Source organism: Perca fluviatilis, chromosome 8 (assembly GCF_010015445.1).
Source record: "Perca fluviatilis chromosome 8, GENO_Pfluv_1.0, whole genome shotgun sequence".
Classification (NCBI taxonomy): Eukaryota; Metazoa; Chordata; class Actinopteri; order Perciformes; family Percidae; genus Perca; species Perca fluviatilis.
The window spans coordinates 15,042,548-15,058,914 of NC_053119.1; the positions used below are offsets into that span (position 1 = coordinate 15,042,548).

Sequence of the window (16,367 nt, forward strand, 5' to 3'; positions counted from 1 at the left end):
TTTTGTTGCTTGGTAACCTGATCCAGCTGTTGTTCAGAGTACTGCTGTAACCATAGTAGCAGCCTGTATAATTTAGCAGTCCACAGTGGTGAAAACATGGAGCAGGTAAGATGGTTTGATGTTGGGTGAGAAGAAGTGCATTTGTTTTCCGATTGTATGTGTAAACTACATCTCATGTCCTTGCATCTTCCTTCAGGATTGTATCGCCGGTCTGTACCGGTCCCTGGGTATGTCTGTCAGAGCAGAGTTTTCCTCTGAAGATGTGAGTCTTCTCTACCGCAAAGTGTTTCATGTTTCCTCAAACACTGATGAAGCACATGTGGCAATGAAGAAGGTAAAAACTCAGACATGTCTTAAACAACAAAGCAGCTATTGTTTGATCAAATATCCATTCTTCATTATGAAATACTTCTCTGTACCTGTGTGTTGTGAATCTGTTACATTCCCTTCTGTGAAAACTCAGAACAAAGCCTCTCTCATCTGTCTGAATTGGTATCATAAACTTTGACACTGTTTTCCTCCCTGAAGATTTATCGGCGTGCACCACCTATCTTGAACCAATCCTGCTTTCTTCTGTTGCCCTTTTCTGTTTCAAATATGTTTATTGTGAAACATTTTCATTCAACAATGAAGTTTGCGTGGCATTTACATGTTTCTTTAAGAATGATCATAACAACAAAAAACAGTAACAGACATCATACAAATAGTAACAGAAACAGTAACAGACATTTTACAAATTATATATATATATATATATATATATATATATATATATATATATATATATATATATATATATATATATATATGTATCCATCCATCTTCGGCTGCTTATCCGTGGTCTGGGGGGGGGAGCAGCTCCAGCAGGGGACACCAAACTTCCCTTTCCCGAGCCACATTAACCAGCTCTGACTGGGGGATCCCGAGGCGTTCCCAGGCCAGGTTGGAGATATAATCCCTCCACCTAGTCCTGGGTCTTCCCCGAGGCCTCCTCCCAACTGGACGTGCCTGGAACACCAACCTAGGGAGGCGCCTATGGGGCATCCTTACCAGATGCTTGAACCACCTCAACTGGCTCCTTTCGAGGCGAAGGAGAAGTGGCTCTACTCTGAGCTCCTCATGGATGACTGAGTTTCTCACTCTATCTCTAAGGGAGACGCCAGCCACTCTCCTGAGGAAACCCATTTTGGCCGCTTGTACCCTGGATCTCGTTCTTTCGTTATATATATATATATATATATATATATATATATAAAATAAAAACCCAACATAGCTTACAGTCCCTTTTACCCCTCTCAGGATCCCTTTCTTCAGTTACCCCTCCCTCCCACCCCAGGAGTGTAGTCTTACTCATGTCTTAATGGCCTTCTCTGTCAAGATAAGAGTCCAAGGGAAGCCAAACTTTCTCAAAGTCCCTAAGCTTGTCCTTCAGAATGAATCAAATTCTTTCCATGTGTAGAGTATCGGTCAGTTCTGTCAACCAGTGCTTAAAGGGGGCACCTCTTTCTTTTTCCAAAAAAGTATGTGTATGTTTTTTCGCGATTATAACACCATATGTCAGAAGATGCTGTTGTGCTACTCTTAACTTCCTTAACTCCTCAGATATACCCAGAACTATTTAAACAGGGTCAGGCCCTATCTGGACCTCCAGGATCATAGAGAGAAAATGAAATATGTCGCACCAGAACTCTTGCAATTTGGGACATAGAGTGTAGCTATGAAGTAAGGTAGCATCCATGCATTCACTTTTCTCACAAAGAGGTGAGACTTCTTAGCGGGCTAAGTGGGCATCCTTACCTTGTATCCCTACCAAACTGAAATTGGGTGGAAAGAGTTTGATTAGTAAGTATCCTAGCACAGGGGCTATTGTATAATAACTTAGTCCAGGACACAAACTTGTCTCCAAAATTAAGTTTTTGCAAGACTGCACATAAGTATGGCCATACGACCCGGTCTTCTGTTGCCCTTTTCTTATCTATCTACTCTCACATCATCAAAGTGAATGGAGTGATTGTTAGAAAATATATATATTCTTGTGTGTCTTATTAAACCTTTAGAACCTTGTGAACTGAACCCTGCCTAGTGTCACTTTGTTCTCAAAGTACTCGTAAGTCAACTCTGTTAACAGAGGTTAAGCCAGTAAATGATAGGATACGAACCACAAAACAATCGTGATCGGATTGTTTCATAACACTGTCTGTTTCAGATTGCAGGAGGTGACAGTAGTTGGTCCTGTGTTGGTGAAAACGTGTTGGATGTTCTCCTAGAAATGGAAAGGGAGAGGGAAAACAAGGAAAAGGTAGTCAGTGAATTTGTTTTCTTTCTTCTGAATTTCAAACAACAGTGTCTGAGATGTTATTTTGTCATCCCTACTAAGAGTCAATATTGTTATCTGCAGCTCTACTGGGACATCCAGCTGCTAAATGTTGGAAATCTTAACACTCTCTACATGATGGACAAACCAGTTATCATGAATCCTCATGAGCTAATTTGCCTTAACCAAAGCACAGACCAAAATACTTTCAAAAATAAGGGGGGAAAAAAAAAGGGGGGGGGGGGGGGGAGGGGGGGAAAGGGGGGGGGGGGGGGGGGGGGGGGGGGGGGGGGGGGCGGGGGGATCCCTAAAGTAAAGTCCCCAAGTTTAAGAAGTTGATATGTTACTCAAATACAATTATAACGTAAAGGCACTTCACTTGACTTTTCCCTTTTTATAATACATTACTTGATACTTTGACTCTACCACAATACAGAGGGGACATTTATATTTTTTACTCCACTTCTTAATGCTTATATGAAGGATGGAACCTTGCAGATTGAGGCTATACCTGCAAAACATACAGTAAGATCTGCTCAAAACATGATGATTTAATTTAAAGCAAGCCTATGTAACTTTGCTGTGGCCACAAGTGACAAATATGAAATAATGTTAAATGCTGTTACATATTGTAATATATTGATTATTTTCTGATTGTCGGCTATAATCTAGCAAAGGATATTGTGGAGCCAAAAGTGAAGGATGATATAAGTGAAGATAACATCAACACACATGCCAAAACCATATTTCTGAAGAGAATTGAATAAGAGAAGATTAGACAAGACACATTATTGAGTGATCACCAATATGGTTTCAGATCCAACCGATCCACCACAATGGCAGTTATGGAATTAGTAGAGGAAATATCAACAGCAATAGAAAATAAGAAATTCACAGTAGGAGTATTTATAGACCTAAAAAAAGCATTTAACACTATAGATCATGCAATATTAATGACAAAACTAGACAAATATGGCATAAGAGGTGTAGCACACACATGGCTTAGAAAACAGACAGCAGTATGTACAAATAGGTAATCTGATTTAAAGAAAGTAACATGTGGGGTTCCACAAGGTTCAGTACTCTGTCCAAAGCTGTTCATATTGTACATAAATGAGATCTGTAATGTGTCTAAATTGTTAAATATGTGTTGTTTGCTGATGATACAAATTTATTTTGCTCTGGTGATGACCTGAGGCTGCTTTCAGATACAGTGGAGAAAGAGCTGAAAATCTTAAAAACATGGTTTGATATTAATAAGTTGTCTTTGAATTTAAATAAAATTAAGTTCATGATATTTGGAAATAAAAAAAATCAATTATGAAGCAAATATCATGATAGAAAATGTGGAAATAGAAAGAGTCTATGAAAGCAAATTCTTAGAAGTGATTATAGACCACAAATTATGCTGGAAACCATATATCAAACAAGTGAAAACAAAAGTATCAATGTCCATTGCGATATTACATAAAACGAAAGATGTGCTCAATTCAAATTCACTACATATATTGTACAGTTCCTTAATAGTGCCATACATTACATATTGTGTGGAAATATGGGGAAACACATACAAAACAATCATTAACCCTATTTTTATGTTAAAAAAGAGAGCAATAAGACTAACAGAGCAGAATACCTTGAAACACCAAACAGATTATTTATAAACACACACTTAAATTTAGAAACTTGGTGGAAGCCAAAACAACACAAATAATGTAATAAAGTCAAAAAAGGGTTGGTTCCAGATTCTATCCAGAAGCAGTTTCAGATTAGAGAGAGCAAGTATGAACTGAGGGGAATGTGCATGTTCATTCAGATTGATAATATCCTGAGGGACCTAAGAACAAAATAAGAATAAAATAGAATGTAAAAAGGGTAGGTGTAATAAGCAAATGCTTCAACCTACACCTTTTCGATCAGTATTGATTATAAACGAGTTAAGATGACACTTTTTTTTACCATTTATTTTATGTATGTGATGTTGTGTATTTATGTGATTGATTGATTGAAATAAACTAAACTAAACAGTAGCAAAAAAAACTTAGTACTGACTTAGTAATATCTGTTATGCATATCCCATTATGCACCTAAAGTCTGCTTGTGTAAACCATCAGCTAATGTAAGACATCATACAATACTGGTCATACCAGAGCAAGTAAGGGTGTAGCACCAAAACCTCTAAGTGTATTAATTTGAGCAACAGTGCATTTTATTACAAATTAATTCAACTTTGAATTTGTTTGAGCAAGAATGTTTCTTAACCACTAGAAACAAGTAACACCTTTATTTAATGTTACAAGCCACCCATTATACATTGAAGTGCTTGTTTACTATAATTATGATATTGATATGTGTTTATCTTCGTAGATTGGCGTCGGACAGCGTGCCAGGCATGTTGCCCTCTCCTTGGCAGGGCCAAAGCCTAGGGGTTAGTGGTCAGGCCTGGAGCTGTGTGTCCCTGTCAGACGTCCTCCTCTTGGTGGAAGTGAAATATGATGTGGTGACCCACTTGCTTTATACAGAAATGCTCCAGGAGCACTACAGTAAGGAAACGTTTCTCTGAACTTTAGTTGCAATATAAAACAGAGAACAATCTCCTCACTCTAAGTATAACTTACTCAGTATCATATAGCCTGGTTCAGGTGCTTCACCTTTGTTGTTTTTCTTTCCTCCCTCTTCTTTTTTTGGCGATACCACAGCTCTGAGTATCTGGGAGAACCTGCTGCCATGGCAACAATGTGAGGAAGAGGAGGGGCTGGGGGATCTTGCAGATGAGGCTTTAGAGTCAGGTGACATGCTTCGTTTGGCTGAGCTGCCAGGGGCATTTAGGATGTACAGGTAACGCACAATAACAAGGTTATTATTATAAATGTCAGATGAATTGAAACTAAATATACTGAAACCTCTTAAATAGACAACAACAACCAAACTAACAACAACAACCAAACTACAATACAACAATATTTCCTGGTTCCAAAACAAACAAAACAGAAGTAAAGATAGAATGTGTACTGTTGAGAGAGCAATCATTATGATTCCAACAAGGAAAATCACCTTCAGTTATGTATAGAAAGAAACACAGATAGAGTACTTAATCAAACAAACCACTTGATTTTGCCATGCTCCCTTAATGGGCATCAAATAAAAAGCCAAATAGTAAAAATGATGATTCATCTGCAGGGCCTGCCTGAGAAGCCATCCTGAGTCCAGGGAACAGTCGTGGTCTGCTGTCTCGCTCCTGTATGAGTTACACACATTTCGTCAAAAAGAAAGGGACACACTAACAGTCCTGGGCGAGAGGTAAATACTTTTGAAGCACATCAGGTGCAGATCACACAAATTCCAACCGGTTGGAAGTAAATCTACACATCAGGAAAATCTAAATAATGTCAGATGACCCACATAAATCCACATGCTTGACTTTAGAATGCTCTTATAATAATCTTATTTACTTACTGTAACATCTTGCTCACCTTGTACCTAAAGCATGTAACCATGAATGCAAGGAATTGTTTGCAAATTACAGATTTGACACACATTGACTTATATATGGCACTAACAAGGTCCGGAATGAGTTGATTTATTCATCTTTTGCCTTCCAGGCTGGACAGGGAGAGCCTGAGACTGTTGTGTCTATACATCAGTTTGGCAACTCTCAGAGCTCAGAGAGAAAAAATGTCCTACAGCGCTCTTCTGGCAGCTCGGCAGTCCTGGGAGACATGGTGAGCCAACCCTAGTGAAAATAACAGTTCAACACTGAAAATGGAAATGTACTCACTATCATCAATGCTTGCTTTATGCCCTTTGCACACTCAGTTTCAGCTGTATTCGGGTCTGTCATCCATGTTATCTGTTCAGGCCACATGTTAGGAGTCCCTGCAGAGCAGAGCAGGCGGCCCTGTGGCTACATGGTGAAGAGGAAGAGCAAAAGAAAGACGTAATCTCAGTATCACCACAGCAGGTATTGTAAATCTGCTTATGGGCCACTGCTTCTGTGACATACTGTAGGCAGTGCATCATGTCATAACATCATTTTTTAATTATGTTATTTTGTGAGTAAGATGTTTGTCAAATAATGGCTAAAAGTAAACCCACTGCAGTAGTTTTATCAGCCGCAGAACAAAAATGTTGGCCCTGTTACAGCAGGCAGTGTTGCAGTTGCTGGTGCTGACTCAGGAGCAGGAGAGGAAGCAGCTGGTCAAGTTGGCACAAGGGGTCTCCATGGAGGATTTGCAAGAGCCAGGTTGCACAGTGCCTCCAAAAGAGAGTAAATCATTATTTTCTTCTTTTTCTGCTGCATGCTTGTCAGAATTACTTTTCTTTTGTATTCCCCTCATTTCTATATTCCATCTTTCTTGTTTCCTGTTTCCTATGCAGATAGTCATCAGCATGCTGCTTTAGGAAATTACTGTATAAAAAGCCTGAGACAAATCCATGCCGGCCTGCAGATGCCCAATGAGACTCAGATGCCCTTAAAGCAAACACACCTTCAGCCCCAGCCTCACATAAGCAGTAACTCGGCAATATGGTACCAAGGCCAGCTGGAGGATTGTTCCCTTCTCCTCTTGACCCATTTGATGGAGCTCCAGGAGGTCCAAGCTTCTGCATTACTGACAGCACTGATGGACATGGTGAGTCAAGACAACCACAGCATCCATTCCAAAGATTCCACAATAACTCAGGCTCTTTTAATAAAGCACAGACGTTTAAAATAATGATGTGTGTCTGTTAGAGTGTGCAGCGTGTCCAAGCTCTGCGAGATGACTATGAATCTGAACTTCAAGCACAGCGCTACGCCAACCTACTCCAACTAATCTCAGATGCCCCTCTTACTTCAGGCTCTATACTTACTCCTTATCCAAACTCAAACGAAAATAGCAGCAATAAGCAACACCGAGCTCAGTCATGCCGCAGTGGACCGGTCGAAGCTCAGAACAGCAGTGGTGGGCCAGCTGAAGCTCTCACGGTGGATTCAATCAGACGAGCCAGCAGAGAACTAAATGTGGTGCAACTTGCAGAAGGGACTGACAAACATGACATCTGTACAGGTACAGCAAACCCAGGCAAACATAGATCACACTTACAGCTGCAGTTACAATATGTTGCTTTCCCCTAGGTTGCGGAGCGGTCATGGAGGACCTGCCCTACTTGGAGATCTTGTGCGTATCAGATGCAACAAGTAATGCTCATCAGAGTCTCGAGGCAGACGGACCAGCGCAGGAAGAAGAAGTGGGCAGTGCAACAAAGAGCCCCCACAGTTATGAGAAACAGGGCTCACTGATCGCCCTTGCATGGAGCAAACCACCAGAGGATAACACTGACTATGAGGCGGGGGCTGCAGTCGGAGGCACAGGACTCGTACAGTCAAGTGACACAAGCAGCACAGCTGAACACACACAGTGTGACGAGACTTCTGGTGAGAGTGACAGAGAAGAGGTGAAACCCACTCGCTTCCACTCTGATTCCACAGGTCATCATGACGCACAGTCTGCAGACCAGCAGTGCAACACAGTAAGACAAGTACTCTGTAAGTGTCGAGCAGACCATAAAACATTGTATTAGTCATGCATCTGATTTTTATCTTTTTCTATTCTCATTAGTTGACATTGGAGGAGAGAGCAATAGCGGATCAACCAGAGAAGGGAGAATGTGACCTGCAAACACAAGCTTTGGAAGCAGAGAGCCTGCGGGCTGCACAACCACATCTCTTGGTCAACCCTTCTGAGATTAAGCGGTATGCTGGTGACTTCTGCTTTGAACTGACCAATGAGACAGCTAATGTGGACAGAGAAGTGCTTGAGTTGGAAATGTGTCCCACTGCAGCAGAGTCAGAGCTGTGGGACCTGGGAGGGCCTGAACCCGCTCATGCTGAGGACCAGAATTATAACTCCCAAACCACAGTAAGTCTGCTAGTTACATCTTTGTGCAGCCAGTGCTCGTGATTTGTGCTAAACATTTTCACATTATTCACAACCATGTGCTGTTTCCCGTGTAAAGGTTGACTGTAGCCCTGCAGAGAGGGAGGCAATGAGGGAACCCACACTGATGGAGAGGGAGCGAGCAAGAGAGCCAGTCTCGGCAATGGAGAGAGAAAGGACAATGCGCAACCTGGTGGACATGCAGAGAAAGGTCGAACAGAGGCAGCAGAGAGATAGACAGAGACAACTGCTGAGGGTGAGAGAATGGTGTAGAAGCAGAGTAGGGATTTCACCCACTAGGGACAGGTGTAGAGTGGCACTGAAAGAGTAGTCAGATCATTGTTTGTGAGAGGCAGAGGTGACATGTCACCCTGACACTGTCTTTCAGGTTCAGGAGCGTCTGTCGATCATCCAGAACAGAAAGGCAGAGGAAGACCTGCTTGGCCTGAAACACACAGACAGGCTTAGGCACCTCACACAAGATCTACCACAGGTAAAATACTGCATTTTGAGGAAATCAGTGTGCATAATTTTAAGTTTTTATCACCATTATTACATTGTGTTTTAGGAGGATAAGAACCAGCAGAAGACAGTTGTCAGAGAGCGATTGGAGCAACTGAGGAGAGAGCGCTCCTATGTCATGCAGTCCAAACGAGACAGGTAAGTGACCTCTTTAAATTAAACCGGGAACACCAAAGTAAGGTTAACCAACAACCCCTTTATTTCCTTTCTTATCATCTAGGAATACTGCAGGATTTAAGGAACTCCTGGGTCCAGTAGCTGTCCACAGCAGAGAAACTGATGATGGAGCAGACTGAGAAACTGCTGCTTAAATTCATGTCTAGATAGTCATTTTCAGTTAATAATTGTTGTCAACACTTTTCAACCGTTTCTTTTTCTGACTTAAAATCTATTGAGCTAAATTGTTTGTCAGACAATACTGGAACGCGTGCAAGTGTAATGTTACACATTTTGTATCCACAGCGGCCTTCCGGTTTATGGTCATATAAGCACACATTACAAAACGTTGTGAATGCAGACTGTGCATATGAAATAAGACCGATCTCAAATTTGAAGTCACTGTTTATTATACAGTTAATTACCATATTGACAAACATAAGCATCAACAATAATGTCATTTATCAATGACCCCCCCTTTAGTTGTGTACACATTATCCCCGTGGCCTAAATTAGATACACAATGAGTCACAGAGGTGCATGTTACAAATCTACAGAGGTTCCATCAACTTTCCTTCATGTGAACATAACATTTATATTGACACTGTTGGCCAATACTTGTGTAAGAAATAATGCGAGGAGACGAAGGACACTGCTGTAGACTTTGAATGCACCTATGGACTGGGGCTATATTTATTTACAGGTCTATGGTGATGGGAATATTGTAACATGTCAAAGTATATAAGTTTGTCTAACAACTCTACGATGGGGAGATATGTATAATACAGAAGTTTGGTGTGGGCCCAGCGGTTTTCCTGCAGGAGAGGAGGATCTCTCAGTCCTGGTGAGTAGAGGGAAATGTCTACATGGGAGAGATTCTCAGCAAATAAACATTGTTTTTTCATCTTAAATTGTCTACTTACACTGCAGTCCAACACAAAGCAGGAATACCTTTCACTCTAATAAGCCAGGACATTCTACAGCAGCTCACACACACTGAGCCACTGCATTATACACATACAACGTACACAAGGTGTGTCCTCAAATCAAATGAACACAACTTAGGTTCAAGTTCTGTGGTCTCGAACACACTAACATTCAAATCAACAAAGACAAACAAGTTTGAATTCCAAACTAAGAAAATATGGCGCCTGGCTGACAGGTGCTTTACTCAGGGTTTTATAATTTCAGCAATGGGCCAACTGGGGACTAAACTGAAAAAGTCCGCTTTTCAAAATATGCCGGTTTGTCTTAGAGGATGAGGTGGTTTAAACGTGCGGTTCTCAGCAGGCTGTGCAGAGGACACACTTTTAGGGCTGTAATCTGGTCAGCTCTTATGAAAGCAGGGCACTTTGATAGCAGTGACACACTGAAATTTAAACGGGCGTGGTGTCAGATTTCTCTGTAGTGTCCTGTCCGGACCCTGGATCTACATGTGCAAGAGCTTCAGCAAGAAAGCAGCATGCGCGTGTGTGTGATAGACTAAACTACACCTTATACAAGATAGTCAACAATATTTGCATTTTATACACTAGACGGCTGTTTCCCACAGTGAAAGGTAAAAGCCTTGGATGAAAACAGGGCGGTCCGAGTCAAGTTCATTCAGCGAACCTTCTTGCTGGAGGCTTTGATGAGCACTACTGTCCATAAACACAAAATGGTCATCAAACGTCCAGCATTTCTATGACTTATGGGCACCATGGAACTGAGAAGGGTGGATTAACGTGTATATGTATTTGTGTATATCTCTTTTTCATGCGAATCATGAAAGGAGAGAAATCTGCATGTATGTGCGTCAAGTCTTGAATGGTGTTAGCAATGGGACTCAAGGGATGTTCATGTATTTATGCGTTTATGTGTGTACATGTCTTAATGAATGAGTCTTTCTATTGGTGTGCGCACTGCACCCCTGGGCCATGATGGCCCCCTTCCTCATCAGAACTATCATTGTAGGCCTCTCTCCTGGCTCCACTACCTGACCCTTGACTCTTGTCAAATTCTGTCAGGTCAACTTCCTCTGCATCGGCTGCAATAACAGGATTCTCAGCACGAGCAGGCAGCAAGCACTCGAGTTCCTAAAAAATAAAAATTAGAATTGAATTAAAGAGAAGACGTCATGACACCACAATCATTCAGCTTAATAGAGTTAAAACTGGCCAAGTCAGGATTTTTGAAGATTTCGACTCACATTCAGTTTTTCAGGGCTAATCCAGTTGTTTTCAGGAAACTGGACGTCAAATTTGACATAAAGGTCTCCCTTCTCAAATGGGTTTCTGTACTGAGGCATTCCCTCTCCCTTCACCATTCGAATAGAACCTGTCACACAAACACACCAACAAAAGGGTGTACTGTAAAGGTGCAATAAGAATCTTTGACCTTGCAATTTACAAGATATGTACTACATGTTGTTACATAAGCTAACAGAATTGTCAGGCAACTATACTTTAAATATGAAAATCACTTTGCTTTTGGCATGTTATGGTGTGCTACAATAACAAAACAAAAAAAAAGAAAAAAACCTTAATAGATGCAGTAACCAGTAAATATAAGAGCAATCATCTTTTGCACATTAGAATGTCCACCAGAGCAAAAAAAAGCAGGAATGTCATGAAAGAGATAAAATCAACATATGTGGTATGAAGACATGTTTACCTGGCTCGATGACCTTGCCAGGTGGATATTTGACAAGCAACTGACGTCCATCAAGGTGTGCAACCGTCATCTGGAAGCCACACAGAGCCTCAACCAGGCCGATACGTTGGACCATGTGAAGGTCACTGCCATCACGGCGGAATTCCTGATTTAGATTGAAATTCCAAAAAAAATTGTCAAATAAATGTACAAACATCCCCTTAATGAAAATGATAATCTTCTTAGCCATGATAACAATAAATACAGCTAAACAATCAACATCAGAAGCCAATTGTTTTTTTACCTCATGTTCTTTCTCTTGCAGCACAAGGACTATATCTCCTGGTTCGACGCCTGGTGCTTGGTCAGCTTCCCCAGAGAATGTGATCTTCTGTCCATGTCTCATGCCTTTGTCCACATGCACCTCCAGAAGCTTAGTCTCCTTACTCACCTTATGACCCTCACACTTTCTGCAGCGGTCCTTCTCATTTATCACCTCACCTGCACAAGCACACATACAGAGATTGGACATATTCAGAGTGCTGTTGTGCTCATTATTGTACAATACCCGTGTCTTTAAAAAGCACTGTCAGAGAATGGGCGATTTCGGACATATTACCCTCTCCATTGCAGTCTGTGCAGACTGACTGCATCTGTTGAACCATCCCAGGGGCCAGTTGTCTAATCATGATTCTCATACCTCGTCCTCTGCATGCCACACACTTCTGCACTGCTCCTGCCTTACCCCCCTGACTAAAAGGCAAACAAAGAGGCATCAGCCTTGTTAACAGAGATTTCTATTGAAACAAAATTACTGCAATTACATACCATCTTCCGTCAGGTTTTTTTTAAACGATTAAAGTGAGATATTCAATGCAAACTCACCCATTACAGGCAGCACAGAGCACATTCTTACTGAGCTGCAGTTTGGTGGTTTTGCCATTGTAGAGGTCTTCAAGAGAAACTCTGTGTGACAAAAGAGTTATGAGACGTGTGCAACAACACATTATATTTGAACCACCCAAACTGTATGTATGTAAAACTTACTTCAAGGGGTGTACCATATCATCTCCTCTCCTCCTGCCTCCATTGCGTCCTCTGCCCTGCCCCCCCATGAACCCAAACAGTCCTCCGCCAAAAATATGAGAGAAGATATCGTCCATGCCAGGGCCGCCGCCTCCTCCCTCCCGTAGCCCCTGTTCTCCATAGCGATCATAAAGCTCCTTCTTTTCTGGATTTGTCAGTACCTCATATGCGAAACTGATCTCTTTAAACTGGAAAATAAGAAAAAAGGAACATTCAGAAAGCTTGACACAGTGTGGGAGACAAACAAAATCAGTACATCACATAAAAAAGGCCAACAAGTTTTGTCTTTGATGAGCCCGTTACAAAGTAAAAAATAAATAAAAATGACAGTCTAGTCTCTTGTGTCACATTCTTGCAGAATCTGAGAAATTAAGTCATACAGCAGTACAAATCAAACACATATGCGCATTTTGCCATTTTATATTCTGTACTCTGATCTTTACCTGGTCTTAATTATCAAAGAGTTGGGTTGTGTGATCATGATAAACTAAGTTGACATAATTTCCTGGTCCCAATTGTTGAATTATGAGCTGCTGTTAGCGCTGTTGCTAACTATCATGTTGCTGCGGTTAACCATGACATGCTTTGGTGCATCATACCTTGTCTCCAGCATCTGGGTTCTTGTCAGGATGGTACTCTTTGGCCAATTTGCGGTAGGCCTGTAATAAACCAAAAATCAAAAGTGAACCAAGCTGTGTTTGCATACTGTGTCAAATAGCTCTGCTAGCTTATCACTAAGTGTCTGCTGTCAAACACATCAGGACACTATAGCAAGAGCATCGCTGCCTTTGACACATCAGACACAATACTCAAGCGTGAAGAAGGCGTCAACAAAACTACATCCGAAAATCTTCATCTTTTGGGTTTACCTGCTGTACGTTAAATAACTGTCATGCTCTTCTGCCAAATCCACTAACACAAATCTAAAAGCTCTTCAAAATAAAGACATTAAAAAATGTAGGTGTAGGTGACTCACAACGTCGTCGTTTTGGTAGGAAAAACAGCTGGGGTAACGATTGTCCGTTCGCTACATTAACTCTCGTTAATTTGGTGTCACAGAATATAAGACGAATATACAGGGGGTCACAAACATGGTAAAATGTCTTAAGTGATGTTTGACAAGGGCCGTATGGTTTGTTGATCATAAACATTCCCATAAACTGCCTGGTGTTTGAATGGAGTTTGGGGTAACGTTACACAGAGACGTAACGTTAGCTACATATTGGCTAAGTAGCTACACGACGAGTGATATTAACGTTTACGAACTACCGCACCACCACACAAGTTTATCTGTTAATGTAACTCATAACGTAAAGATTAATTTCATGCCAAGTTTAGCATTACCAGATGCTACACACAAGCAGGGAAAACACAAGCGGGTTTGTTTTTTGGGTTAAGTTATTTGTTTCCATGTAGCTAACGTTAAGCTGTTTAGTCGAAACTTGCTTCTTTACTGCGCGAATTGGTAGAGACTATTTGCTGGAATGTATCATCTAACGTCATTAGCCGGCAAGCTATTAACGTTACACTCGTGGTCACCAGTGTATTTCTCCATCCTTCGAATTTATGTAGCTAGCTAGCTAGCTAGCTAACGGTAGAAACGATGAAAATCCCAATCGTTGCCGATTTTTCACAAAGACAAATGAATGGCTTTAATTATCTTCAAAAACGTCGTCGCCATGAAGTAGCTACTGAATAGCTAGTTATCTCGCTCGCTTATCTTACTGGCTAACGTTAGGCTAGCAAGCTGCTGCTGAGAATCCTCAGCTAGCGTTCACGTTAGCTTGTTTCTAGGCCAAATTTCACTGGTGGCCTCTCCTTTTTTATGTGTTCTTACTAAACACATTTCCTTTTCGTTTGAAAGGGTAATTTACCTACCTTTTTTAGTTCATTTTCAGAGGCAGACGGTGAAACCCCGAGGATGTCGTATAGCTTAGTGTCCACAACGTTCGCCATGATGCTAACCGGCGGCTACACAGAAAGACTTTCTGCGGAGGTTCAGCTGAACGAGGCAACAATCACCGGCTGTGACTGTCCAGGGTTGCCAGATCTTGCGACACAAACACCCACTCGCAAACAGTTGCCACAAAACAGCAACCCTCTTATTCCAAAACAGTAACACTAACAGGGCTTATGTATTTGCGTTGAATGTATAATTTTCAATACGGCACTTTTAATTATTACTGATATTAACGCTGTATGTTAAAATGCGAGTTCCAACATTAGGTTGAAATGGCTGTAACGTTATATTTACTTAGACTGGATGAATAGAATGCATGCAGAAAAACACCTGCTACAAACCTATATTCAAATTTGTCTTCTGACCGCCAGAAATTTGCGTTTGTATCTAGACAACATGGGGACGTGTGTGAGAGAAAGGCAATCAGGAGCTTAAGAAGTTTAAGTTTAAGAAGAAGAAGACTTTATATCCCCAGGGGTGAAATTACATTTTTAAACTCGAAATAGGTTTACACATTACACACAGGCCCGAAATACACACATATGCACAAACAGGACCTATGCATGCATTAATGGAGCAATGTCAGAGTGAAAAGAATGTCAGTGGCAGTAAAAATGTCAGAGTTAAAGTTCACTATGAGTGAATTTGGCTTTTTAAAAATATATCCCCAAATCTTGGAGTTTCCATATGGAGAAGAGCAAAATGTAACTGAGGTAGATAAATCGGAAAGCCCACTCCATAGAGAGCAATGAAATAAATTGTCTAAATTCACTGGAGATTTTCCTTTAGAAAATGGTGGCCCAATTTTGGTTATATCTGGGTTCAGTCAGACTCTTACGGTGCATCACAACCATAAAGCCCCTGTTTTCTGCTTGTTCTATACCAGAATATAGCAACTTAACCCTGAGGGGAATTTGAGTCAATAAACTTGCAGCTGTCAAAGGTAATGTCTCCTGTTGGGTATACTGCATCAGATTTTTCAAATAGCACATTTGTAGGGATTAACACTTTTCGGCAGATACTTAAGGGCTAAGGAACTACATAAGCCTACAGTAGTAGTGGGAAGTAACGTAGCCTACCTTTACTCAAGTACTATTCTTAAGTAGGCTAAAATAGAAGTAGGCTACTTGTACATTACAGTATTTCCATTTTATGCGACTTTATACTAGGCTACTCCACTACAATTCAGAGGGAAATATTACACTTTTTATTCCACAACATATTTTACAGCTATAGTCTGTAGTTACTTTTCATATTAATCATTTGCATACCAAACATGTATATCAATTTATAAAATATTGTTCATTATTTTAGATTACCCTATCCAAACGTATAGGCTAAAGCAATTGAAATGAGATACACTTCAACCAACAATATTGAAATACGGCTAGGCATAATAATGATCCAAAATTATAATAATATAACTCTTACAGGGGGTGTTCTGCAAAATGAGAACTTTTAGTTTTGATAAACCTACTTTAAGTGCATTTTGTTGCACTTATTGCCTTTAACTTGCGATGCAGTATTTATACATTGTGGGATTTCTTCTTTTACTCAAGAAAATTATCTGAATACTTCTTCCACCACTGACCTATATGGAGACAAAGTACATGGGCTCTGCTTTGGTTTTTGCCCGGTATTATGTGATACCTCCACAGTGCAGGTGCACATATGATAAAATAATGCTGAAATAAATCTGAATATGTTACTGCATCAGTCTACTTGATGCTGTACCACCCAGCTCCTGACAGCATTTTTTCAGTCTGACCGCAAATAAATA

General features: G+C 40.8%; 2 protein-coding genes across 2 annotated transcripts; one reads left to right on the forward strand and one right to left on the reverse strand.

Moving 5' to 3' along the window:
* Positions 1–6,427: 6,427 nt before the first annotated feature.
* Positions 6,428–9,196, forward strand: LOC120563819. Its single transcript, XM_039808232.1, has 9 exons — positions 6,428–6,581; positions 6,692–6,945; positions 7,047–7,362; positions 7,431–7,825; positions 7,915–8,214; positions 8,312–8,488; positions 8,621–8,725; positions 8,801–8,892; positions 8,975–9,196. The coding sequence occupies exons 1-9, from the start codon at positions 6,440–6,442 to the stop codon at positions 9,048–9,050; spliced, it is 1,857 nt and encodes a 618-aa protein (XP_039664166.1). The 5' UTR covers positions 6,428–6,439; the 3' UTR covers positions 9,051–9,196.
* Positions 9,197–9,302: 106 nt separating this feature from the next.
* On the reverse strand, positions 9,303–14,583 carry dnaja2b (DnaJ heat shock protein family (Hsp40) member A2b). Its single transcript, XM_039808233.1, has 9 exons — positions 14,506–14,583; positions 13,227–13,286; positions 12,589–12,815; positions 12,427–12,507; positions 12,161–12,294; positions 11,846–12,042; positions 11,563–11,707; positions 11,099–11,226; positions 9,303–10,985 (listed from the first exon to the last, which is right to left on the reverse strand). The coding sequence occupies exons 1-9, from the start codon at positions 14,581–14,583 to the stop codon at positions 10,797–10,799; spliced, it is 1,239 nt and encodes a 412-aa protein (XP_039664167.1). The 3' UTR covers positions 9,303–10,796.
* Positions 14,584–16,367: the final 1,784 nt, after the last annotated feature.